The sequence below is a fragment of the Echiichthys vipera genome (genome assembly GCF_963691815.1).
Source record: "Echiichthys vipera genome assembly, chromosome: 19".
NCBI lineage: Eukaryota > Metazoa > Chordata > Actinopteri > Perciformes > Trachinidae > Echiichthys > Echiichthys vipera.
In genome coordinates, this window is record NC_139844.1 from 3,254,190 (window position 1) to 3,280,762 (window position 26,573).

Consider the following 26,573-nt stretch of genomic DNA (forward strand, 5'->3'; position numbering starts at 1 on the left):
GTAAACAGTTACCTACGTAGTGTGTGTCTGGAGCTTTTATTGTGAAAGGTAAGAAGGGAAGAAGTGAAGCTATCTGTGCTGCCTTTGTCGATGTTGAAAGTCAAATCGTTTTCTGGTCGATCCATAGATGAATGAGGTCTAGCAGCAGACCTTTGTGTTGTTGTTTTATAATCCTAATAAGTTAAAGTGTAATTTGGGATGTAACAAAATCATCCCATGGTCTTTTTCAGCACTTACATTCATCATATAAGCAATCGAGAGGTTTTTTTGGTGTAACAACTATTAACGGAGAAATCCGGTTGAGGCGCTAACAGCCGGATGTGGCTAACAGTGATTAGCTCGGGGCAGTACGGTGAAGGCATTCAAAACGTCCTTTTTAACCACTAATCCTGCTGAAAATAACAGCAAACCTCTGCAGCAGCATGACAAGAGTCCCTACACAGAAAACAAAGCATGCAGTTTGTTTTAGGCAGTTTCTAACTGTGCAGCTTCTAAAATAGCAGCAAGGTGTACTTCAGGAAAAAAGGGTCTTGAATGAGCCTCTGAGGCCCAAAACATGGCAGCACTGGTGTCACTTCTCCTGTCCACCTTGTAGCACATCATTTACCTATTTGTGTAGCTGAAATTGCCAATTGCCACTAATGACCCTTGGTGGAAGTGTTCTCTGGCCTGGGCACAAATATGAATATATTTCAAAATGAGTCAAACCATTCAGCTGAAACGTTTTTATTAACATGCTATATTCAGCCTTTGGACTCATGGGACTTCGGTTTTGTCTATGTAATCCTTTATATTTTAGGAAAACACATAGAAAAAGGCTATATCTCTGAAACTACAAAGAGCACAGTCAAGTATTTGGTATCTATGAACTCATAATAAGTGGAATATCACAGTTATGTACACATATGCAGTATAAGAAAATCCTCCCAAATGTTCAAAGTCGTGCTGTTATATACTGTTAGCTCAAAGTGAGCCTGTAGTCTGTGGACCAATAAGAATGGTATATGGACTTGCATTAGATAGCATCTTTCTAGTCTTCTGATCACTCATAAGCACTTTTACACATCAGGCCACACACACACACACACACACACACACACACTCATCAGAGACCAGTGTTCAAATACACTATTCAGCTCCAGACAGGAAGGTTTCTTCCTCATCAGAGGATCAGTTATTGTTGACTGTCTCCAGCCACATCCACGCTGTATGGAAGGGCAGCATCAGAACTGACATGTCAGAGTTTTCAAACCTTTTCCTAACTCATGAACAGGACTACGCAGCAGGCTGATACTGAAACCAGAATATGACAGGAAATTACAAACTTATTTTAAATGACATTTCACAGATCTTAAACGTTTTAGTATTTTCTTAGTGTTATATTCATTTAGTAAGTAATGTTTCCTTTTTTTATTTTGGAGATTCCTTAAAGTACCAACAGAGAAAGCTTAAGTACAAGTAGCACCACAGAGAGCTTGTGTTTGAGAACCAGTGATTAAACACTGCATACTTCTGACTGCAGACACAGTAGTCCCTCTTGTCACTAGGGCGTGATCACACTGTCCTCAATATAGATAAAACTACGGGGTTAATATTTGATTTTAAAAGGGAAAAAATGGAGGTAGCCCCTGTTCTTATTAGAGGACAGCCAGTAGAGGTAGCTTCTTCATATACAGACTTAGATTATAAACTAAACTGGAAGGAGAACAGCAGAGTTCCCTTCAAGGAGGCCCAGTCTAGACTGATCTGTTCTGTGGAGGAAACTTTATAAGAGGGTGATGAGGAAGATGAGGAGTTTTGTCAAGGGACGACCCCCCTCCCCCCTTGCACATCTTCACTAAGAGTGGGAGGAGCCAAAGATGCTCCACTGGGAGATTTATGAGGTCCTTTGATCCCACAGCAATCAGACTCTTTAACAATGGATGTTTGATTTTTATGTGTCTTATGCTGTTGTAGGGATTCATGATGTTGGTTGATTCACATATGCTGGTGGTATTGCTGTGTATATTTGTGTCCTTTCAGTGCCAAGTCTGGTGCTAACCTATTTATTTGTTGTTATTGTAGTGTGTGTTGTCCTGTGCCTTGTCTTAAGCATCAACTGCCCTGTTGATGTATGTTGTCGTGTGTGTGGTGGCTTGGTGGCAAATTAATTTCCCCCTGGGGATTATTAAAGTGAAATCAAATCAAACCCTGCTGTACCTCTGAGCCCCACCCTCCTCAGAACAAATGTGGCATTTTTCCTTATACTAGATATAGTCTTTTGGCTGGGTTAAGAAGGTTCTCAGTGGAGCCACAATCCTAAAACGTTAAGTGATAACTTATCAGCACGCTCAACTCCAATATGCTTACCTGTGTGCTGAGTATTTTGCCAGGTGTTTAGATGTCTCTCTGTGGACAGATTTTGTCACTGTGATAGCGTTGCAACCGTGCAAGATGCAGTCACAAAGCTCTACAGGTTTGGCAGTTGAAATCCAAATGAAGGCAGAGAAAGTGGGGCCATTGTTCCTCTGATTTATGCCCCTGGCCCGAATTGGTGTCACAGTTGGTGTGAGCCCTTTGAAAGATGGTCTCTAGTTCAGTCTGGCAAGTGTTATGAACCTTTTATAATTTCATATAAAGTTCTCAAGATTTGGTTACATTGTTACACTTCAGGTGTAACACTTCAGGTGTAACAATGTAGGTTATTCAGGTTATTGTTAATGGCATTGTTGTTGCAGAGTTGGTGGTGTGGTGGTTAGCACTGTCGTCTCACAGCAAGAGGGGTTCTGGTGGAGTTTGCATGTTCTCCCCGTGACTGCGTGGGTTCTCTCCAGGTTCTCTGGCTTCCTCCCACTGTCCAGAAACATGCAGGTGTTAGGTTCATTGATGACTCTAAATTGCCCACAAGTGTAAATGTGAGTGAATGGTTGTCTGTCTCTGTTTTTCTCTATGTGCCCTGTGATAGACTGGCGTCCTGTCCAGGGTGGACCCTGCCTCACGCCTGATGTCAGCTAGGATCGGCTCCAGCCCCCACGACCCCGATAGGGACAAGCGGTTGAAGATGATGGATGGATGGATGGATGGATGGAAACCAATGGGGTTCGTCCATGTCTAAGATATGTAGTCGATTTTTCTCATCAAATTACAACAAAAACAAAAGTTACTGATGCTGGGGTTTGACAAGTGTCAAAGGTCAATGGGAAAGCATTCAGGGTTATTCATATTCATAAGGTGAATGGTAGTTGCTGGGAACTACAGCTGAACCCTGACAGGGGACCAATCTGAGACAGCCCTTTGGCTCTGCTTTTTCCTGAAGAAATATAGGAGAGCAGGTCAATGTCCTGTGCTGCAGAGCTGCTTTTGGAGACACAAGGGTGGAAAAATACTGTGTTACTTCTCTTCCCATTTACACCAAGTAGCCGTTGTCATAAATGGGAGTAAACTGGCTAATGTCTTCTTAGACTTGGCTTTGTCTTTAAACTGTAGACTGAGTGTGTGTACAGAACAGCTTTGTTATCTAAGATAACTCAAAAAAGACAACACCTTATGTAAGAAAATTGTAGAACATTTTATTTAATTGACAGTTCAACACTTGAACACAGACTTAAACTTTCCCTGTGTGTTTCAAGAACTTAAGACCACAAATGAATCCAACATAAGGCAAATGTGCATGTCAAATTTTCCAGGTCAGATGAGGATGAGAAAAGAAAAGTATAATTACCACAGCTGTATGCGTAACACACACACACACACACACGCACACGCACACGCACACGCACACGCACACGCACACGCGTTTACAGCTAAATGCTGCTTACTGTCAAAATGTCTCTTCATCTGTGAGATGATGGTCATCTAAAAGGACGTTTGGGAATCCCTCTTGTCTTATTCAGAGTCAAATGGGAAGATTGAAACCTGCAGCATCTGTGTGTGGTTAACATAGAAATTGGTCTGGGATGTTTAGCCTGGCTTAGCACAAAGGCTAAAAGTAGCTGGCTGGCAAACTAGCTAGGAGATACCAAAGAAGCTAGTCTGGTGCCATCAAAAATACTTTTAGAAAACTCCAAACTAGTTTTATTTACATTTGTATCTTATTTAATTAAAACAATGCTGAGACAAAAAAAAATGCCATTGTTGTTTTATGAATTTAGAATTAGCTAATTTGTGACCAAGGCTGGAGTCACTTGGCGCTTTTTATTCAAATTAAATCTACAGTTCAGACAGCTTACGTTAGCTAGCTCGTGCTAGTGTTAGGTGGTAATTTAAGAGAAAGTGCAGATTTTCCCGGATTTTCTGGCTCTGTGTCACTGCAGCACAGTCAGTACATGCAGATGAATGTCCCAGCACCTGGGCCTCCTACACTGGAAGACTGGAAAAACAGCAGTTTCCCTCGTTAGTGTTTAGTTTAGCGCCATTGAAACAACAATGGCTTTGCGCTAAACTCTGCCCTCTTATCCAAATATGGTCACGTCCGGTATCAAAAAACCAAGATGGCAACGGCCAAAATGCCAAACTCAAGGCTTCCAAACCAATGGGAAGCTCACGGTAGCTCCGCCCTTCTCTTATACACAGTCTATGGAGCCCAATTTAGGCGGAATATTGTTTGGACCTGGCATGACTGGGTTCTGCGTTTGGTTCTCAGTTACTATGGACCAAGTGGACCAGTGAGGACCTCTCCTTTGCAAACAGTCCAAACTCTGTCAAAACTTGAAGTTGACTCTTGCTAGCTATCAAGATGAATCATTTGAGTTTTGGAGTTGTTAAAAGTTGTATTTTGGTCAAGTCTTAGTGCCAAAGTAGGCTAAACACCTGCCAGGTAAATGTGAAATCAATCTTCGGTGACTTGAGAGAAACAAGAAAACTTCCACAGGTTTTTCCCAGTGTTTCTTAAACATTATGGCACAACTTGTTTATGCACACCGACAAAATAACCATTCAGCAGTCGGTACAGCATATCTCAATCTGGTACTGCATATGAATGAAGCACAAGTAGTCCACATTTTTACAAAATCACTCGAAGAGCACATCACTGTTGCACCAAAAATAATAAAGAGAACATCTAGCATAGTCTTCATCATCCGTCAATATTATTATGTGTTTCCCAAAGTTGTGTTTTTTGAGACAGCCAACACAAAAGACAGCATTGTGCCAGTTCTTTAGCAATAATAACCTGAAGATTAACACCTTCTACTTACACAGGGGAAACAATAGACCTTAATCCTAATGTTAAGGTTACTCAAATGCATACAGTAAAACTATATTTAAAAAAAGGACTTCACAATGACCATGTTCTACAGAAATACTGACACAATGACTCCAAAGGGTTTTTAGTGACAAACACTGTGACCATCTAGGTACTGCTGACAGTAGATAACGTTCTTGAGGTAAAGAGACGGTAAATTGTTCACTTTATTTTCAAAAAGTTCCAAGAATTTGGATTTTTAAACAATCTACCATAGAAAATAATAAGGGTCTCACACATGAAACAATAAAAACACTATATTTCCTATTAGTACTGTATGCAGACACACACACACTTATTTTGTTGTATTTCCACGTGTACGGTACACTAAACCACAAAACAACGTTCAAATGTAGGCGTTATTACAGAGATACTGTGGCTTACATTCACATGGTTTCTCTGAATGGGTGAGAGTGTATGCTTCCTGTGCTCCACAGATGGCGGCGGGGTCAGGTGGGAAACTACAGGCATAAATGGAGGCACATTCCTCTCCTGAGGCAGAGGGGTAAGGGAGGACTTTTTCTTTTTTTTACGACAGACTCTCGCACCTCTTCAGCAAAGAATCCGGGGGCCTGGGGTAGTAGCCGGTGGTGCAGGGCTTGTCGGGAGAAAACCTGGGGAACTTGTAATCCAGAGGGAGATCTAGAAAGAGTCGAAGCAAACAGGTAAGTCAACGGCAGGTTATCAGCAGGACGTCTGCGCTTAATGCACCACTGCTGCTGAAAACACATGTTCAAGAGTAATGATGTCTTATTCAGTGGAAAAGTGTGTTGTTCTAAACAGCAAGTAGGAATCACTCAAGGCCAGAGAAAGTTGGACTCATTTGTGTTTGATCCTCTGCTTCCAAAGAGACAACTCTGGCATCAAACAATCAGAAATAACAGGCCTGTAGATCCAATCGAGTGGCATGAAAGTGCCCTAAAACAGTTCTAATTTTACCATCTAAATGAAGCATTCTGCTCTCCTATGAGATCAAAACCCTTGACAGTTTTGTATTTTACAGAAAGTCATGACAGTGGCACAGTGCCAACACATCCAGGCTTGTGTTAAAATACATTATGCTTTAGGCCTAAACTATGGCATTCTTCCGCCCTATTAGGTGTGTTTCCATTAGAGTCAAATGTGGCTGCTCGGAAAGTTTCAGGCCACGCCCTCTCAAATGGCCGTTCACTCTCCGTGTTTCCATTACAAAAAAAGGCCCATTCTTTCTGAGAAATACAGAATAGTTGTGGTTTGATTTAAGGTGACCTGTATGATTCCCAACGTCAACTTATGTACAAGTAACACTCCACCCTAAATATTCTGGGCGCTGTAAAAGTGTTTGTTGACAGACAGGCTGTCACCCTGCTGCAGTACGATGAAAAAGCCGTGAAAAGATGTGCGTGCCCAGATCATTTTCTGTGCTGTGTTCTTCTTCACCACTGGATAAAAGCGTCTACTCTACTTCACTGTGTTGTTGTTGCGTCTGTACGACCACACGTCACATCCTGCTGAGAGCTACATCCAATCAGCAACTGGGCTTCTCTCAGGGGAATAAAACGGCCACTTGAGCGACTCACATGTCAATTGGTGGCGTTTTCAGCTCGTTTCAGAGATCGACCAGCCTCATTCCGGGTATTCAACCATAGTGGAAACGCACCTAATGTGTCTTGCTCCAGTCTGTATCTGATTTAACGGTTTGGGACAACTATAAACACTTTTGTTTGTAGACAGGATTGGACAACATGTCGTCAGCATTAGTTCGTTTCTAGAATACACTGGCCCTAAACCCACCCGTGTAGTGCATCACACACTGGGCGCAGCATACATACAGAAGAAGTAGTCAAGGTGCAGTATTCTGGATGTGTGTATCTGGGTTGGAATGAATGTAATAACTTGCTGCATTTCTGGAGAGCTGACGTACATCAAGATGCTTCCGAATCATGATCATTTATAAGAGGTGCAAGTGTGTGAAACAAGCTCAACCTCCAGCTCTAAGAAATGACGCCAACAGGAAGCGCCCACCTGCAGTATGTGCTCCAGTCTTTTCGGTGAGGGAAATTCGAAGTTTGTATCATTTTGTCATTTTCAAGATAATAATTTCATACAGCATCATTCAGTCTGTTCAGGCCTCGCTTGATTCCTGTGAATGTTCCAGTGTGAAATGATGGAGTGAATGTTTGATGTGGGTGTGAATGTGGGACATGATAAGTTTAACACCAGATTGTTTTTTCCTGTTTTTTCAGCATGAGTTTGGTTCTCGGTCATGTTCTGTGAACTATATGGGTCCATTTACAGGAATACACTGACAGATGTATTTACTCTGCTTGGTTGAAGAGAATAATGTCACAATGTTCCTAAGATGAGGAACATGGGTGTGGTGTGAATCATTTCAGAGGCTTTGTGGTTTATTCCTGATTTGCCCTGTATTATATTTGATCAGACGTCAGCCTTGCAGCCTTTATCTGATCTGATCTGCTCTTTTATTTGCTGTTGATGGTCTTTAAGCTTTTCATGATCTGCTGAGCAGTTGCTGAACTGTGCCATCTGAACTTTCACACAATCTGAGATCATGAGATCTGCAAGCCAGTGTAAACGGGAAACAGATTGTCTGATGTTACTCTGCGGTTGAAAATTATGGATGCATAAATTGAAAATACAGAAAAAACTTGAGAGGAGAGTAAAGGTGGTGAAAAGTCAGATTAATAATAATCTGACTTTTCACAACCTTTACTTTGGACTGATGATGAGCTGGAATTGTTACTGAAAGTGTAACAGGTAATGTATAAAGAGTATAAAGAGGTAATGTTGGTGAAAAACACAGATTGGGAGTCGTGCAAAGCAAATATGCCAACATATCAGAGCAGTACCAGGAGTATGACCCATCACTGGAGGAAGTCATTACATGTCAGCCTACCCAACTGATCAGACCGACTGACATGGGTCCAAACGTCTCTGTTTCTGCCCATCCAGACTAAAATGGTAAATGGACTTGTACTTATATAGTGCCTTTCTAGTCTTCTGACTACCCAAGGCTCTTTCACAGTGTTTGTCACATTCACCCATTCACACAGACATTCACACTGATGGCAGTGAACATCTACATACCATCTAATCAAACCATTCACACCACATTCACACACCCATGCACAGCACAGGGAGCATTTCAGGGTTCAGTGTCTTGCCCAAGGACACTTCGACATGTGGACTGGGGGAGGTGGGGATCGAACCGCCGATCTCTCGAATGGAGGACGACCCACTCCTTCACTGAGCCACAGTCAACCCTAAAACAGGTACGGGTTTACCTTTTAATGTTTTTAACATTTCCACTCTGGAGGGGGGTTTAACTTTTTATGTTTTTAACATTTCCACTCTGGAGGGGGTTTACCTTTTTATGTTTTTAACAATTCCACTCTGGAGGGGGTTTACCTTTTTATGTTTTTAACATTTACACTCTGGAGGGGGTTTACCTTTTTATGTTTTTAACAATTCCACTCTGGAGGGTTGTTTACCCTTTTATGTTTTTAACATTTCCACTCTGGAGGGGGTTTACCTTTTTATGTTTTTAACATTTAGACTCTGGAGGGGCGTTTACCTTTTTATGTTTTTAACATTTGCACTCTGGAGGGGGGTTTACCCTTTTATGTTAATTTTTTTTTTATAAAATCATTTTTGTGGTTTGTGGTTTTATTGTTGTGTTAACAGGGCCTAAAACATGCAGGGCTGTAGCTCTCCAGGAGCAGGATTGGACTCCCCTGCTCTAGAACCATCTGCCTGATAGCCCTTTTTCGAGCAACCCAGACCTAGTTCTAGTGCTGGTTCACTGTTGGTTCGACTTGGGAACCTTCTCAGAACCCTTAGGTTTTTCACAGGCCAGAGAGCCCCCAGAGAGCCACGTCATGGCGTCACTGTATACGTCGGAGGTTTCCTCAGAAATGCTAACGCCCACTTCAAGCACCACAACAACAGACTACAACACATTTCTGCTCATCTTGAATACAATGGATGATTTCGTTTAAGAAGACAGATAATTAACTAACATGTTTTGATTCTTAACATTGTTAGCCTTTGTTGGAAGGCTAGCTAACATTAGCTAGCCTTACCTAGCACAGACTACCTGCGATTTATCATATTGCAGTTAAAATGAATGATCCGTTCACTTCTTTACGTAATGTCAGAATCAAGTGACTGCAGCTGGAGATGTGTTCAATGAAAACTGCCTTTACAACAGACATGTACATGTTTATGTTTGCTTTCCGAGTTGTTAATATTTATTTGATTTTCTGAAAGGAACTGTGTATAATTATTGTGCATAACTAAATAGTGAACATTTTTAGAAAACTCAACTTAAACCGTGTTTCTCTGTTGATTAAGCAAACTAAAGAAGACTTGTCTCTTTAGAAAATCTGTTAATTTTGTCAAAAAAGCAACAATAAAATACACAAATTCTGAAATCACAACATTTTAATGCATACAAGAAGTGTTGCCGGTTCTAGACCAGCAAAGAGTTGGTTCCAAATTGGTGTTAAGAGCCTGTTTGAGGGATTGAAATATATCAGACCAAAATTCAAAAAGCTTTGGGCACGTCCAGGACATGTGTGCGTGGTTGGCTGGGGACTGCTTACAGCGGTTACAAGCCTCACTGTGACTAGGGTATATCTTAGCCAGTGTAGCGCGTTGTTGAATGGGCTCTATGAAGCACCTTCCACTGTTATATGCTGTGCCTGGCACAAATCGAAGATGAGTGGACCAGTTTCAGAATGTCCCTCCACTGGTCATCAGTAATGTCTACCCCTAAATCCTTTTCCCATGCATTTTTAGGTGAGACAGTTGGGACTGGGCTCAGAAGAGCAATCTTATTATAGATGACAGGTATCACTCTATTATATATGTACTGTAGTCTCCTCCAATGTTTTTAAGTTATAAAGCACTTCATTTGTAGAGAGAATTGTCTGTAATTTCCTCCAGTGTTTCGTCTCCTGCCACATACCTGCTATGTGCTCGACACTAGGGATGGCCATGGTGCTGTATTTGTGAATGCAGTGGCAGCACCAGGTCAGCTTCTGGCTCTCCTCGTCCCCCCCTCCGCTTTGATGTACGTCCACAAAGTAGGAGCCCCACTGCTTGGACACATCAGAGGGTGACTTCATGCCCTGCTCCTGTTGAGACAGTCCACACACAAACCAAACTATGTAACTGTTTGTTAAGATTCATTCTCAGACATGTGCAGACATGATAAAAAAGAGGTGGGAATTCCTCCGTGAGCACAGGAATACAGCTATACTTCAAACTGGTTTTAACCCGAGGAGATGAGGATTATTTTGACTACTGCATGAATCACTATTTACCAGAAATCTCTCATCACTCATACAACATAAATACATTTTGTTCACAAAAGCAGCTGATGAGCAGTGATCGTCATGACAACAGGATGTGGTGTTAAAAGAAGGACATGACCACACAAACCAAAATGATACATCCGTGCTTTGCCAATATCAGCTAGTCATCAGGAAATGATGCATCATATTCAGAGAGGATAAAAGTACCTGAAAAAGTGTATGCAACATGTTATCATGGAGATTTGTACCAAATATTTCTAAATATAACATTTGAACTTAAAAACAGAACAAAGTAGGATTGCCTGAGGTGTTCAAGAGGATTTTGTTCAGCATGCTGAAACACAAACCTCTGACCTAATTCAACCGAGATGAGAGGGATCAGACTCATCACAGAACACACTGCTCATGTGTCTGCTACCTGCTGTTCAGTGCCTCCTGCACTGTTTCAGAAAGTGCATGCTGCCGTGTTAATGTCATGCAGCAACAGATTGGGAGATTGTGCTCACAAGTGAAAAGAGATCACAAGAAGAGGAAGTCATTAAAACGTTCCTCCGATTTACATACATAAAACCCAAAGAGCCATTATCAAGTCATAGTTTTGCAACTGCAACTAGGTCCGTAGGTCAGTCTTGTGTTTCTCCACACGTTAGAATGTGTTGTGCAGGGGCTGTAGAGATACTGGCCCTAATTTATCAAACGAACGTACGGCAGAAAAACGTGCGTACGACCATTTCCTGGCAAACGTCGGCATTTATCAATTTGGACATGAGCGTGAGCTACGATCAAATCTCACGTCAGGTCTGAGATCGTGTACGCACATTTCAGCCTGTGTATTTGCGGTGCAGCACAGCAAAATCTGGCTGAAAATAATGAACAAACCTCAGCTGTCATTAAGCATAAGCAGTCACATATTAAGAACACATCAAAACGGATTCTTAAAACGAAATAAAAAAAAATAAAAACTGTGGTTGGAGCAATTGATTGTACTCATGTGCGTCTGAAGGCACCAGCCATGAATGATTATGCATTCATCAATTGCAAAAACTACCACTCGATAAATGTACAGGTGATTTGTGATGCCAAGCTGTCGCTTTTAAACGTGGTGACCAGGGGGGGTTTTATATTTCAAAACAGCTCGGCTCCAGCCAGGAGGTGATATTCTGGATCAGAAGGCTGTTGTTTCCACCTAAAGGAGTAGTTTATATACAGCTAACCCACAACGGTCAGAACATTGGTTACTTACAGTCTCCGTGTTTGACCTCAGTGGGCGAGGCCTCTGAACCAGGAATATTTAGGGGCGTAACATGTTAAAGACGATCGAATTCAGCCGCAGCATTTATCAAGGCCCGCTCATTCGTACGCTGAGATTGGTCAGATACGAATGTTTCATAAATCACACGTGGGTCCTTTGCTACGACCAATTCTGCGCTCAGATCTGCGCCCATTTTCACGCAAGATTGATAAATGAGGCCCACTGTGAGTATATGAAGAGTTTTGGAGGATATGTCTTTATAAGTCATAAAGCTAATGTTAGCTTAAATGGCTAGCCACAGCTGATAAAGTATGTCAGTGACAGGACTAGGAGCTTTGGATGATTTACAGATTTGTGAAAGCAGACCTCATATTCTCACAACAAGACAAAATGGAACTCTGGTGTCTGTTGAGTCAACCACTGAGCCAGGGCAGCTTAAAGTCCCACATCAGTATCTAAAAACTACTCTGCTATGATAATATTTTGTTTAACTAGGTGTTCCCACACGAAAAACTCAGAGAAGGGGCTGAAAGCATCTACTTTTTCTCCCTCATTGAGAAATTTGTAATCTGGCCCCGTCCCACCCACAGAATTGTGCAATCCGCCCATCAAGATAATTTAACAAGTCTGCCCTCCCGTAGAGCTAACATTAGCGATCTGCTACTAAGTTATAGTTTGTGTGTGTTGAACCTGGTGTCAGTCAGACCCAGACTCCGATGAGGAGTCTGTTGTCACTAAAAGGGTGGACTAGCAGACCTATCAGAATGGTAAGTGTAGTTGGCATCTTTTGTTAGTTTCTGTTGTTTGTTAGCTTGTTAGCTTGTTAGCTTGTTTGACAGCTGTGATGACAGTATGTTTGTCTGTACTGACAGTCCACTTTGAGCTGGAGGTTTCAGGTTTCTTTGCCGGTGTTGTGTCAAAGTTGGTCCCCCGTCAAATAGTGTTTTCGATATTAGACAGTGATTGGTTTATTTACAAGTGACGTACCAACTGAAGTGCACATTCCTCTCCTCATTTAGGAGAGGAGTGTGAAAACACCTCTCTAGTGACAAACTCTGCTCGGATACAAGACACTAAAGTCAGTGTGAGACATTTTAGAGGACACAAACAGAAGCAAAACACTTTTTTGAGTGGAGGGGGACTGTAATATTACTGTTGAGTCAACACCAATTACATAAAAGTTAAGAGTCAGTTATTAGTTTCTGACTATAAACTAATATATCTAACTGAACTACTGAACGTCTTTAAATAAATCATTCAAATTTAGGTGATTCTATGCGATATTCTTTTGATAGCTAATGGAATAACTAATGTTCTATTTTTCGCCATTTAAGAGACATCAAAAAGTTTTTCACAACACAGGGCCCAACACTAAGTAAAAGACAAAACAACAGACATGCAGCAGACGATAAAAGATCAAGATAAAAACTAAAATAGACTAAACAAAAGCAAGTCTGAAAAAATGGGTCTTGAGTTGCTTTTTCCACAGATCGTATGTCCAGCGTGAGAGATTTCCAATGTTTAGGAGCTACAACCTCAAAAGCACAGTCTCCTTTTGTTTTGAGCCTGCAGCGGGGAACAACCAACAAACTGTGTCCAGAGGAGCTCAGAGACCTGCTGCTGCCATTGTAGGGCTGTAGCAGCTCTTTAATGTAGGCACGTGTGTGACCATGCATCGCTCTATGAGTGATCAACAATTTGAAACTTTATTCTAAATTTGATGGGAAGTCAGTGTGAGGAAATCAAGATTGGAGTAACATGTGACCTTTTAGAAGCTTGAAGAGCCACTTGTAGGTGATTCAGAGAAGTCTTGCTAAGGCGGGTGAAAAGTAACCTGACACCTCCAGATGGATTGACTCTCATTGTCTCTGCATATCCATCTGGGAACTCTCATTTGGAGATCTTTTGGGAAGGGTTGAAAATACTAGTTGCTGATTGGATAAACCATCTGTCTATCACCAACATACCGGCCTAATCAACCAATCAGATCACTGAAGCGTGTGACGTACTAACAGTGTTGAGGCAAAGCTCAGAAAGGAAACGACATGTGGGTTAAGGATATTTTCCATTGGTTTAAGGTGAATTTACAGAGCAAAGGCCCAATTTCAGGAGTCCATATTCAACAGAAGGATCCAGAGAAAAAAGAGTTAGTGAGCGGCTTGCTCCATAGCTGCTCATCTCATCCGTGGAAGCCGCCATGTTGTTTATACTAACAGTAGCTTCTCGTTTTGTCACCAAGGGCGCACTCACACTGTCCATCCTTACCGTGCCCAAACAGGTTCCACGGGTAAAGCCTAGTTCATTTGACCAGTGTGAGTGCAAACGCACTGCGCCTAGCTGCGGCCAGCTTGCCGGCCACGGCCCGTTTGGGAGAGGTGGGCTTTTATAAGCGCGTTTACAAATGTACGAGCACGAGCGTGTGTACGTGTACGAGCACGAGCATGAGCTCATTTTATTCGGACATAGAAAAAAAAAAAAAAAGACGGACCATGCGCGGACATTTAAAACAATGGCGGCGAAAGGTTCACGTTGGTGTGATGCGGAAGTGGAGTGTTTACTGCAGATTTGGTCAGATGAAAATATTCAAAAACAGTCGACAAGACGCACAAAAATGTCCGAGGTCTATGGAAAGCGACGCATCGCAATGACGTCCATCAATGCGTGTGATGTGTTACAACGTGATAACACATGGACAGGCAAGAAGCATTCGCGCGAGCCCCAGGTGGTGTGGGAACAAACGGGCTTGGCCAGCGGGGGCAGAGGGAGGCGGGGACAAGTACAGCGCTCCAACAATTTAGCATTGCACTCACTATAACACTATTAGTCTCATGATGGACATTTTGAAAAAAAGGCTCAATATCAATTCAGCAGAACCAGACGTATCATCATTTTTTATATTGCACGTTCTTCTTCTCATCAAAAGCTGGTGTTAGTGGCTAATGTAGCCTCTGGCCTCCAGCCGAGGTGAGGGGCGGGCTACAGGGGTCTGGAGAGCTCACTGCTAAACGGAAACAGCTGCTTCAGTGAACTTACCTCAAACTTTCCCTTTTTCTCCAGTGGCTCCACTTGGGCCTCATTGGACATTGCAGCGTCACTCTTCGGGACACCCTCCCCCTCCATTTCCTCCACGATCATCACTGTCTCCCACTTCCCAAAGCTGCTGGCAGGGAACATGTCCGACCTCATGCTATCTCCAAAATACACTACCTGCAGGAAAACAAGAAGGGGGTAGAGGAGGAAAAACTTGTTGACTTCCAGCTACACAATAGTTTAAGTGTTGTGTAGCTGGAAGTCAACAAGTTGCACTTTAGCTGAATTCTTCTCTTAGCAGCAGTCAAAGTCAGCTGGCATGTGTTATGGCCCCCCAGGGTGACACCATGAGTCTGCTGAACTCATCAAAACCCTCTTCGACCATCACATCTCTTTTGTCCTTCATGGCTGGAAAGAAAGCAAGCTGAGGCAGGCTTTACTGAGACGCATTCCAGCAGTAAAGTGCAGGCGCACACCGCTCAAAGCCTTAAATCCAATTTCAACATCCATTTATTTCTATTCCCTTTTAAATGGAAGAGGAAATGGAATGAGGAGCGGAGACGGCTGGAGATTAAAATGACAAGATGCAGAAGTCGGCTGACATTCTGAACACAGGAAAAAGGCTGTATAAGTCTCTGAGACACTGAGTGAAGGAGCAGTTCACATGAATACTGAACAATCAAGACACCAGATGTGATTAGACCAAATACTTGGAAATGAATCTTCATGCATGTGCAAGGGATCAATAAATGAGTTGACTATTGACATGTATCATTACTGCCATACCTCACTACCTGAAAAGAAAGCAGCACATGTAGTGCTATTAAAGTGAAATTCCGGCGTACAATCATCCTAGGGTCTGGTTCAGCAAATACACTCATCAAATAAGCCATCAAGACTTTTTTTTGTGTGTTTGAACGATTAATGAAGAAAGTCGCTAACAGCAAGCAGTGGCTAACAAAAATCAGTGCGGTGAATGCATCAAAACGTCTTTTTTAACCACTAATGCTGCTCAAAATAACAGCAAACCTCTGCAGCAGCATGAGAAGAGTCCCTACACATAAAACAAAGCACCAATGGCTCCTTCCTTTGGGATTGACTTTGGTAATCCACTTGAATGGACTTTACTATGAGAGGAGCTGGTACAGGGGCCAGTAGGTAAGTCTTTAAAACACTCTTTTAATAAACTCTGGGTTCACTAACTATGTTGTTGGTGCTTTGTTTTATGTGTAAGGACTCATTATCATGCTACTGCAGAAGTGTTAATACCTTCACCGTACTGCCCTGAGCTAATCTGTGTTAGCCACGTCTGGCTGTTAGAGACTCTACCGGATTTCTTCATTCAAAGTTTATACATGAAAAAAAGCGGTCTTGATGGCTTATTTGATGTATAAAAAAGACCATGGGAGGAATTACGCAGGAATTTCACTAAGGAGTTTAAACATCCCTGAACTACTAAATGCTTTTAAAATGAAATTAGACCAAAACCAAAGTAGTCAAGGTGTGTAAAGCTGAGGGGAACTGCAGTCAGTGACAATTCTCTGTGGGTACATCACTACAGTATAAGTGACTCATCATCATCACATCGCCCTTGTTACTAAAACTTTAAGTAAAAGTTCAAATATCAAATATATGAAAAATTGCATGTTCAAAAGTAGAACTATGAATCAGCTTATTAGTTGATTCATTTCAACTTATTAGTTGATTAATCGATTTTTGGTCAACTATTAAATTAAACTCCAACTATTTTGATAATCGGTTCATCTTTTAAGGAAAAATTGTCCAAATTTTCTGATTTCAGCCAGTCAAATGAGAATATGTTCTAGTTTCTTTCTTTTTCTTTAACAGCAAACTAAACATATTTAAGTTGTAGACAAAATAAGACATTTGAGGACAACAGCAAATTGTCAGATTAATCAATAAAATATTTGTTAGTTGCAGCCCCATTCAAAAGTACACCCCATTATAAAATAAGGCTTTCATGCCTGGTTCCTACATTCAGGTTGTAGCTTAGGCTGAAAATAGTAATATTTCCCTTTTTTCCCAAACCAAAAATAATATGCCATGAAATCTGAAGACCTGAACCTTGCACCCAGGCTCACTAATGTGTGTGAGACCCATCCAATGAAAAGCATGCTCTTTATCATCACCTGAAACTTTAGGATGACTGTGATAACACAGAAACACTAAACTAAGCTGCAGACTCCATCACAAATAGGGATGACGCACATGGCTGTTAGTGTGTGTAAGTGTGTGTGAGCTCAAACTCAATCAAATCTCTACACGAGTCAGAAGGCCATAAAGAGGATGTGAGGCATTCCAGTAGCTGTATGTTGTCCCTCCCCCTCACAGAGCTGTGCTGTGTCAGAGGTCGGCTCTTCCACATGTAAACAAACAGGGGGGCTCATCGGGGCTGCTGTGGGCCTGGCTTGTGGGGAGAGGACTGCAGGAATCACATTTCCATCAGACTCTCCCAGAACTTCCCCCAGCTGCTCTCCATACCCCAAAAAGCACTTCTCATTGCTCAGCAGCGCTGCTGCCAAAGTCGTGGGATCACTATGATAAATATTTACAGAGGCCGAGGATTCCAGCACAGAGGCAACATATTATAGAAGAGCTTCACTGTGTAGGATACAGTTAGATTGGCCTGAACCAGACTGAGCCCTGCATGAGGGGGAGCACCGTGAAGTGAATCAGATGGCAGACTGCAGTTAAATCTCTTCCATACTCTTCCACATGACACTGTTAGTTGGTTGAGCTGTTGTCTTTTATCCTTAACCCAATTCTACATGCTATGCCACACTGCTGCTTATATTGGCACAATATGTTCCCTGGGATAGACCTTTAAAAAGATGCCGCTGAATCTGGTTACTGCAGATTTGGTCTGATGAAATGTTCAAAAACAGTCTGACAAAACTTAATTTCCGAGGGGTGATGATGTATAAGCAACAAGCAATGCAGTCGCGGCCCAGATAATTTCAAGTACTCTGAGTACAAATGGGCCTGGGCTGCGGGGGAAGAGGGGGGGACAATCACCTTAAAGCACGGGGCACGGTACGGATGGACAGTATGAGTGCGCCCTAGTTATACAGAAGACAAGGACTCCAGATGTCCTGTTTCTGAGCACTGATCTGCTTTTTATTTTTAATGCTGTTTTATTTTGTTGATTTATCATGTTAAGTTGTGTGTGGGAATATTCCTGGTTAAATAAATCTAGGCTTATTGCCCTGAGTCTGTTTTAGAGCATTTTCCATCCTCTTGCTCAGAAACAGCTTACCGCAGCTTTAAGATGACATGTAGTGTGGGCCTGTGCCCCCGTCTCTTATCAGCTCATCACTCAGAGCAGCAGTTAAAGCTAAAGCCAGGCCCAGGTAAACAGAGCTGCAGGCATGCAGAGGGGCCTTAATGAGCCCATTGTGCAGCACACTGTGTGGGGCCTGGAGCACCGGGAGAGGAGGGGGCAGCAAGACAGCAGGGCAAAACCTCCTTTTCTTGTCTCGTATTGAGACCCAAATTGTTATATTCTTCCTGAGCTGTGAAAGATTGTGCCAACAGATTGAGATCATTACTTGTGTTTTTAATGCAGCTGTGACCAAGCAGAAAAAGGACAATCTGCCTGTTAGTTTTAAGAAAATGACTAAAAGGTTATTTGAATTTTGTCATAACTCTAAGATTCTTTGACTTAGTTTACAAAGTAGGACCAGTACAAACAATAAGAATATGAAAAGAGATGAGACTAATTTGTCTTGACTTGTAAAATGTACGGCAGTTATGTTTTGTGGGGAAGTACAACATCCTATGCTTTATTATTGAGAATCAACCTGTTGAAAAAAACATCACCCACTTTTTCATTAGCTTGAAGGGATGTCGTAATCAACTGTGAAAGCCTCAAATCCAAACTCCTGTTCTGAGAAATACAGCAGAAAGCTCAGAATGACAACTCCTCATACTGAATCTCCATAGTCGTGTCCCATCAGATCCACCATGACCCCATCAGCCTCAGCTCTGTGCAGAGAGGCCGTTGTAATCTTTCCTGAATACCTCCATTCAGCCCACCTGCATTAAGTCCTGTCAGGTGAAAGTGGAGAGCACTGAAAACACAGAGTGCCTCAGGTCAACCCGGAGGAGCGTTTTAAAGCAGCTGTAAGTGCAGGTTGACACTGAATTCCACAAGAGCTTTCTCCACGTGGCTGGGGAACAGAGGGGGCATTGAGTGGAGGGCTTGGAGGAGGGGGGGGGGGGGGGGGGCTGGAGACGTGGATGATGACGAGTGCTGCTGCGTTTACTTCAGCTGAGGCCGATGCAGCTCTGCTTGTGTCTGGTCTGTGCCGTCTTCCCTTCTTTTATTTCTTTAGTCCTGTAGGATACTACAATACCCACAAGTTTTACACTTCTGTTAAAATATCATTGTTACCAGAAATATTACCCGCTGCAAACCTTGGCATGGTTCCTACTGTAGCTGGACCAAAGTGAAGTAACATTCACTGGGGTTTGTGTGTCTCTGCAAAAAAAGGTGGTGCTGGACACTTGGCAGTGATCTTCCTGGGGTAGTTAGCAAGCTGGCGAGCCAATGGTAACGTGCTAGCCTCATTGTTAGACATCATACACATCATACATTGTTAGACACATAATTTTGTTTTCAGACTGGTCCTCTTTTAATTTATTTATATGTGGTTCAAGTTTTCACTGTAACATGTTTAGAAGAGATTGATCAATAAGGTTTCGAGAATATATTCACTTTATCTATCAAGAATATACTGTATCACAATGTCACAATCAATTCATGAAAAGAAATAAAAAATATTTTATTACAAATTTATGGACAGAAATCATTTTTATTGAGGGAAAAATGGATGGAGGAACTGAATGTGCATTTTTCAGATGAAGCATGGTTAGAAATGAATAAAGGTATACTGTATATGAGACGCCATTGTTGGAGGGAATACATATGGAAAATTCAGATTCATTATTTCATTATAGGACATGAAATATTCATCAAACACAATCAAGTGTTGGCAGACTGGAGAAACTGTGATCAGACTTAAAGTGAAATTCCAGCGTAAAATCATCCCATGGTTTTTTCCCCCGGAAAATACATTCATCAAATAAGCAATTGAGACAATTTTTTTGCGTATGAACTAGTGAAGTGAGTGCTCTCACTCCCCTCTCCTTGTCTGTATCGTTGTTTTCTTACTTCATGATGTTTTTCGCTAATGAAGCAAGCTACTTTTTGTTACGTTACTTTGTTGTTACATGTCCTGTAGCGGCTAGCGGAGTGCTCTCGCTTAGGCTGCCCTTAAAGGAGGCTAGCAGGAGCATATGCTCGGCGCTAGCTTTTTATTGACGGCTGACGTATCAGTGAAGGGGCTCCCCGCTCACGGTAGCTTTGACCACTGTCTGTGTTTTTGTTTAAAGAGAGCCCACGGTTGGCAAAGTGCCCTCGCTCAGTCTGCTTTAATGGGGTAAGCTAGCAGGAGTGTGTGCACAGGTGCTGGCTTTGTATTGATAACTGCCGTATTAGTGAAGGGGTGTATCCACGCTCCCCTGTCACTATAGTAGGTAAAAAAATAAATAAAAAATAAGAATAATATAATGAGAGTGCTCTCGCCGGGCGGGACTGTACTGGCGCCTTTGCCGCAATGGACTCTCATGCCTGTAGTTCCTGTATGGCTCCTTCAGCCAAAAGATGGCCATCACCATTGTTCCTCTTGTCTTGGCCTCGTACACCTGAAGCAGGGTCTCTCAGAAGACGCCTGCATGAACTGCGGTTACATGGCTCTCACTGTGAGAGCTGCAAGGCTGGCTTAGGTGGAGAGCCTGATGATCGATGCTGGCTCCACATTGTCAGGGCGGTCGTCTCCAGCCCTGCCTGCCCGTCCCAAGCGGCGTGCCATAGAAGCTGCTGGTGCTCCCTCCAGGAAGACAGCTAGGTCGGTCCAGCTGTCCTCGAAGGTGGATCTGCTGGCGACAGAGCTAGGTCAGATGAAGTCTCTCCTCCTGTCCCTCCATTCTGGTGCTCCATCATTCTTGCAGCCCTGGCATTCCTGCAGCTGCATCTCCAGCAGGCGGAACCAGCGCCTGCTAGTGCTTTTTTCAGGTGCAGTCCGACCCCTGCCACCTTCACCCTTCCTCCCTCTGAGGAATATCTGAGGGAGTTGCACGCATGCTAGAGAGACTGTAAGGCTCTCTCCCACCTTACAGCAGATGGCCGGACTCTGGCTGCGATGCAGGATGCAGCAAATTTGGCCCTGACCACATGCCGGTGATTGAGCCGACAGTCGCTTCCCTCATAGTCTCCCCTGACGAGGCCCTGAGGCCAGGTGCCCTTGCCCGCAATGTCGGGTCACGGATGACCTTCTTTATAAGGCTTATGGCAAAACGGCAGGGATGGGTCGTATTGGCATTCACTCTCGCATCTTATGCTCGCCCTATCGGCTTCCCTACAGCGAGCCGAAGTGGACACATCCACCATCAGCCTCAGTGATGCCTCACTGCAGGCTTTTGCCTTAATGTCGAGGGAACTGGGCGTTTGATGTCCATTCTCGTTCAGACTCGCCGCCAGGTCTGGCTGGCGCAGTCACCCTTGTTCGAAACGTGTAGGAGGACCCTTCGCAAGGTTCCGGTGGAACCTGGGGAGATATTTGGCACAGCTGCTCTACAGGCGCTTGAACGAACTTTCCAGGCCAATCGCACCAGGCGAAAGTTCTCTGGTCTTTGCAGGGGTATCTGGTCAGGAACCTTTATAACCCATAGAGATGCCTCATTTCTTGCAGTCTCTCTACCATTGCTACTGTTTCTAACAAAACATATACGGCCCAAAGGATAATAAAAGAAAATCACTGAAACAAATCCTTGTGAACCATAACCTGATTCACCATATGGTGAGACACTTGTGTACCTGTCAGGTGATCGGATGAATCATCTGTCTATCACATCCATCAATCAGATCACCGAACCAAGACGTAGTTTTTCTTCACTATCGCTCTTCTTCTATTGCAGCATCTAAGCTAACCTCTTTAGTTTGTGTAATTGTTGTTTTGAATGACAGGACTTTCTGTGATGTGACACACACCTGAACCATATCTGTAGCTGCCAGTAGCTCCTCACAGGATGCTGATTGGTCTAGACGGTTGATGGTTTGGACACTCACGTGATCTTGTGATATCGATACCATCAAGCTGCCAGGATAAGATTAATGGTACCCTTACTCAGTTTTGCCACTGTGCCTATGAAATTAAATCTAGTAAATGTCTACCACTAACTGCTGGTTGACCTTTACGCCTTGTAAGTTAGACATGATTTCATTCTTCGGGGGTTAATGAGTGGCTTGAATTAGTGGTTTCCGAATTTTTGTAAACTGTAACACCACTTCATAGTGATTTTTTTACACAAACAAACATACAGTGATCCTCTGGAGCTTACTCTGGACCACTGCACCATCTGATAGATTTTCCCTACAGATGAGGCATTCCAGTGTGGGACAGCAAGCTCCCCCTCCCTGCAGAAAGACGTAAGTCAAGTAGCTTTCACTAGACTGTCAAATGTGAGCTTTTTGGCTGGCTCCACTTCAGATTGCTGAGGGCTCAGATGATTCAGCAGTTTTTGAGGTCTTATTACTGTGACATTGTTTGCCCTGCTATTTGTAACACTGTGCCCTGTCTTTGCCTGAAAACTGTTTAAAAGAGCACGACAATCAATTCTTAGGAGCTGTTGGTGTGGCAGTTAAAGGTTGAATAATGAGAATAAACAGAATGCTATCTAGTGTCTCAAAATCGTAGTCGCAACAACAAGAAATAATTCTAGCAGTCGGGTTGCCAGGTTCGTTGCCGAGTGTGTCAAGTGAGGAGACAGGAGACTAGAGTCTGTTTCAGTCTGTTTGAACCCATCCCCTCCGGCAAATCGCACCATAAAAAACAAGTATTAGAGGAGTTTGACTGACAGTTAGCATTAGCCGTTCCAGCTAAGTAAAGATGAAAGTGATGTTGGCAATCAAGGAGAAACGTAGCCATTTGGGTGCGCGTTTTAATGGCGTTGAACTCCTTTCTCAAAAGTTGACTCATATAATATACGGTAGATGTGTGCAAACTGTGAAATGTATTTAGGAGTACGTGTGTGAAAAAACTCACGTGAGATTTTGAAACAGTAGGAGAGACATTGCTGCATTTACGCATTTATATATTTATTTGGCAAAAAGGTAAACAATTGTTTGCCTTCTAGGTAAGAAAAAATGAAGAAAATAGGTTTTCTTTCACTAAAATACGCACAAACAGCAATCACTGAACTGATTGAAATAGGCTACATCAGGGTAATTACGGTAGATTAATGTGGAATTGAGGCCGGTTTACGAAAATGATCCAAAATGAGGGGCTGTAAAAACACGAGCATCACATTAATGGATATTGTACATAATCCAATATATTTATTTTATCAATATAAATAGTAGTCATCACCTCAAAGTGCAACAAGCTTGTCAAAAACAATCCTTGTTAAATGAACAAACCTGTAAACCAGAGGTTTTCACTCAATTATTGGACTAAAGTAAAGTTTGAGGTTCTTCTCCTTTACTCGAGTATTTTATTTACATGCTACTTTATACTTCTGCTCCTCTACAAATCAGTGGAAATATTCTAATTTTTACTCCACTACATTTATCTGATACTTCAGTAAAACTAGTTACTTTACCAGGCTGACAAGCACATATGAAATATTAGTTTATTTATTAAAAACTGGACTGACACAAATGAACGTAACATAAATGCAGAGTAGCAGGATTTTTATCAACTTATCCTCTTTACGCGCAGATTTGGCTGCAGAATAAACTCAGGCTTCACAGAGACGGAAACAAAAACTTCTCTGTCCGTTCTCTGGTGAACTGATGTTTTCTGTGTCAACCTCAAAGCAGAGCTTAGCGAGCTGCTGCCAAGAGGATTCAGAAACCCACGCAGAAGAGCAGAGCGGGAACTTGTGTAGCAGGAGCGTGCGTAGTGACTGCGTGCCTACAGGGAGCGCGTGGAGCAAGTCTTCCAGCGCACCGGGATTTGACACAGGACAGTAGCACTGAGATGGATACGAGTGGTCATGAAGGCTTACGCTACGTTGCACCTCATAAACTGAACGGTAAACAAGCGTACCGAACGGGACAGATTTTTAATAAACCGCTCCACTCCTAATATATGTATGTATATATATATATATATATATATATATATATATATATATATATACATATCGCGCAATCATATCTGAATTTGCAAGATCTCGTGGGTCCTCGTGGCTGCAGCTGTCCATCATGGCTGCACTGCTGCGGAGGATTGACGGAGCAGGGAGCCGACATGCAGCGCAGCTGTTCCGTAACAAATCTGTATCAGGTGAAAATTAAGGGTTAGGCAGGTTGAAAATAGCCTACTGACACCCAGGTGCAAATAGCATCTGCCAAAAAAAAACACGCAAAGTTGTACAAAAAGTCCATTTGCGTAGGTGCGAATGCTGGGGAGGGCACATACACTCACACTGTCAGCTGTGGCTTCAGAGCAGTAGACAGACAGTTAAGTTAAGCTCAGCAGGTACAATTAACCTCTTTAACTTCTTCCTTGTGATCTATGTGTGTGAGTGAATAGGTTGAGAGAATCAACTGTACAGCAATTTTATTTCCTGTTTACGTGCACACCGTTGTGTATTTTCAAGTTTGTGCTAATAGATTATTGTAGTGTTACAAGATGCAGTAATTTAAATAGTTTGTGGATGCCAGTTTAGGTCACAATAATAACTCTGGTATGAACATGAAGTGTAACATTTCTTATAAATGGAGAGTTGTTGGAGAGTGTACTTTTTGTATTCAAATACATTTAATCAGCTTGCTGTTCAGTGTATTCTCATATCCCTTTCACGTTTTATTACTCCCCCAACAATATTTAATGTGCTCCTATATTTTTCACTTGCGGAAACACATGCTCCTTTGGAAAAAAATGATCATCAAGCTCTTTATTCTGCCATGCACATGGTCTCTATGGCTGAAAATATGCTGTACTACTCACCAACAAACCAAAGCGCCAGCAAATGGAAGCTGCCCCTTTACAAAGCTGATGCGGAACATTTTAAGAGGGGTTTCAATTTAAATGTATTTCTTGTTTATTTCTGTTATCTCCTGTTTTGGTATGTCTCAAAATGTGAAATGAAATTGTACTGAATGTAAATTTGGGAAAGCTTTAACAGCTATGTCCTATACCATACCTGAGAGGTAAAAAAGAGCTCTTTGCTCTGTGTAGAAATTGTCCCTAAGAATGGGCTGCATTATATAAAAGAAGTATGAAGAGAGTGGACTTTTCGGCCTGTTTCATCAGTGAACTCCCTGCATGCTGGCACACAGTAGCCCTGTCGACAGTCATGCCAAGGGCCACGTTCCACCTCTCCATCACACCAGTGTGAATCTCCCTGAGCTGAAACCTTCATCTCTTTCAGCCTCTGCCAAGAACAAAGTCAGAGTCAACCTCAAAGCGAGCCTGGGATGTTGTTCAGCCAGAGGTCTGACTGCTCGCCCCTGTAAAATAAAGTACGAGGTGGCTGGCCTACCTTGGGCTCTGGTTTGCCCGTCAGGGTCTTGATCAGTTCGTGGAGGTGCGGCCAGTTGCCCTGAGAGTACCAGCCGGGTTTGTCCAGCGATGGCAACCCTTCGCTTTCCTCAACGTCGTTCACTGCAGGAAAGGAAAGATAACACAACAACAGTTTGACCAAACAGCCAGCTGCTACATGACTGCACAGCCTCTAGTCCTCCAGCATCAAAATGCCCTTTTTAGAAAACGTTTTTCTTATTCTTATTTTGAGAAGAATATTCACTCTTCTTTTAGCTCCGTTTTTGGGGTTAAAAACCAACTATGCTTGCCTGTGCTGGGCAGGTAGTGTAAACTTAGGCTGCGTCAATACGCCCTCTAATTTTTAAAGCTGCATTTTTGTGTGCAAATGACTTACATCCACACTAGCATTTCTCGGTTGTTCAAGAGGAGAACTCTGTCCACAGTCAAACACCTGAACAACAAAAAACAGCTAAATCTTCTTCTGCGCCCTCTTTTCAGTTGGCAACAAACTGCTTCACAGCCAACATCTGGTAAGGCTTCAAACAGACAGCCAAGCTTAAATTGGTATTTTATGGTCACAACATCATCTGAACAAAATCAAAATAAATCCAGGTTTCCTGACAAGAACTCTGCTTCAGTGAATGGTTGTCTTGGTGCTAATGTGTGGTGCCATGACTGTTTGTCAGTGCAGGTCTAAACCTTAATTTCCGTAATCTTTTCAGAAAAACAGCAACAAATACATTCATATTTCCACTGCATGACTTCAAGCTTGCAACACCACAATGTGCAGAGCAAGTCACGTGTGCTGCATACTTTCTAAAGATGGGGAACATGAAGAGTAGGTGACAGACTTAGTGTGAAGTCAACAGACGTGTCAGTGGTGTGTTGATACTATCTAAAGCAAACAAAACACAAGCTGCTTCTACCTGCAGGCTGATCCGTCGTGAAATGATTAAAAAAAATTGTAGATGTGCAACAGGATGCAGTCAGTGTTCCCTTCCACAGACTAGACAGGGCACTCAATATGAATGATTGCAACTCTAATCCAGAGTTATACAGTCAAGACTGTACTCACACAACTATGACTCTATATGGCCTCACACATCTAAACAGAGTTGAGCTGTGGACTCTCCAGATCTAAATAGAAAATATATGTTCTTTTATTAACACCGACATCTACT

At 42.6% G+C, this 26,573-nt stretch overlaps 1 protein-coding gene across 1 annotated transcript in view; it reads right to left on the reverse strand.

Moving 5' to 3' along the window:
• Positions 1-5,524: 5,524 nt before the first annotated feature.
• The window catches only part of nt5dc1 (5'-nucleotidase domain containing 1), a 94,471-nt gene continuing 73,422 nt past the window's right edge, over positions 5,525-26,573 (reverse strand). Inside the window, exons 9-12 of the mRNA XM_083933746.1 lie at positions 25,391-25,512; positions 14,825-14,998; positions 10,191-10,359; positions 5,525-5,863 (exon numbers count right to left, since the gene is read on the reverse strand). Coding sequence (XP_083789872.1) covers positions 5,751-5,863; positions 10,191-10,359; positions 14,825-14,998; positions 25,391-25,512 — 578 coding nt within the window. The 3' untranslated portion in view covers positions 5,525-5,750. The remainder of the gene's footprint in view (positions 5,864-10,190; positions 10,360-14,824; positions 14,999-25,390; positions 25,513-26,573) is intronic.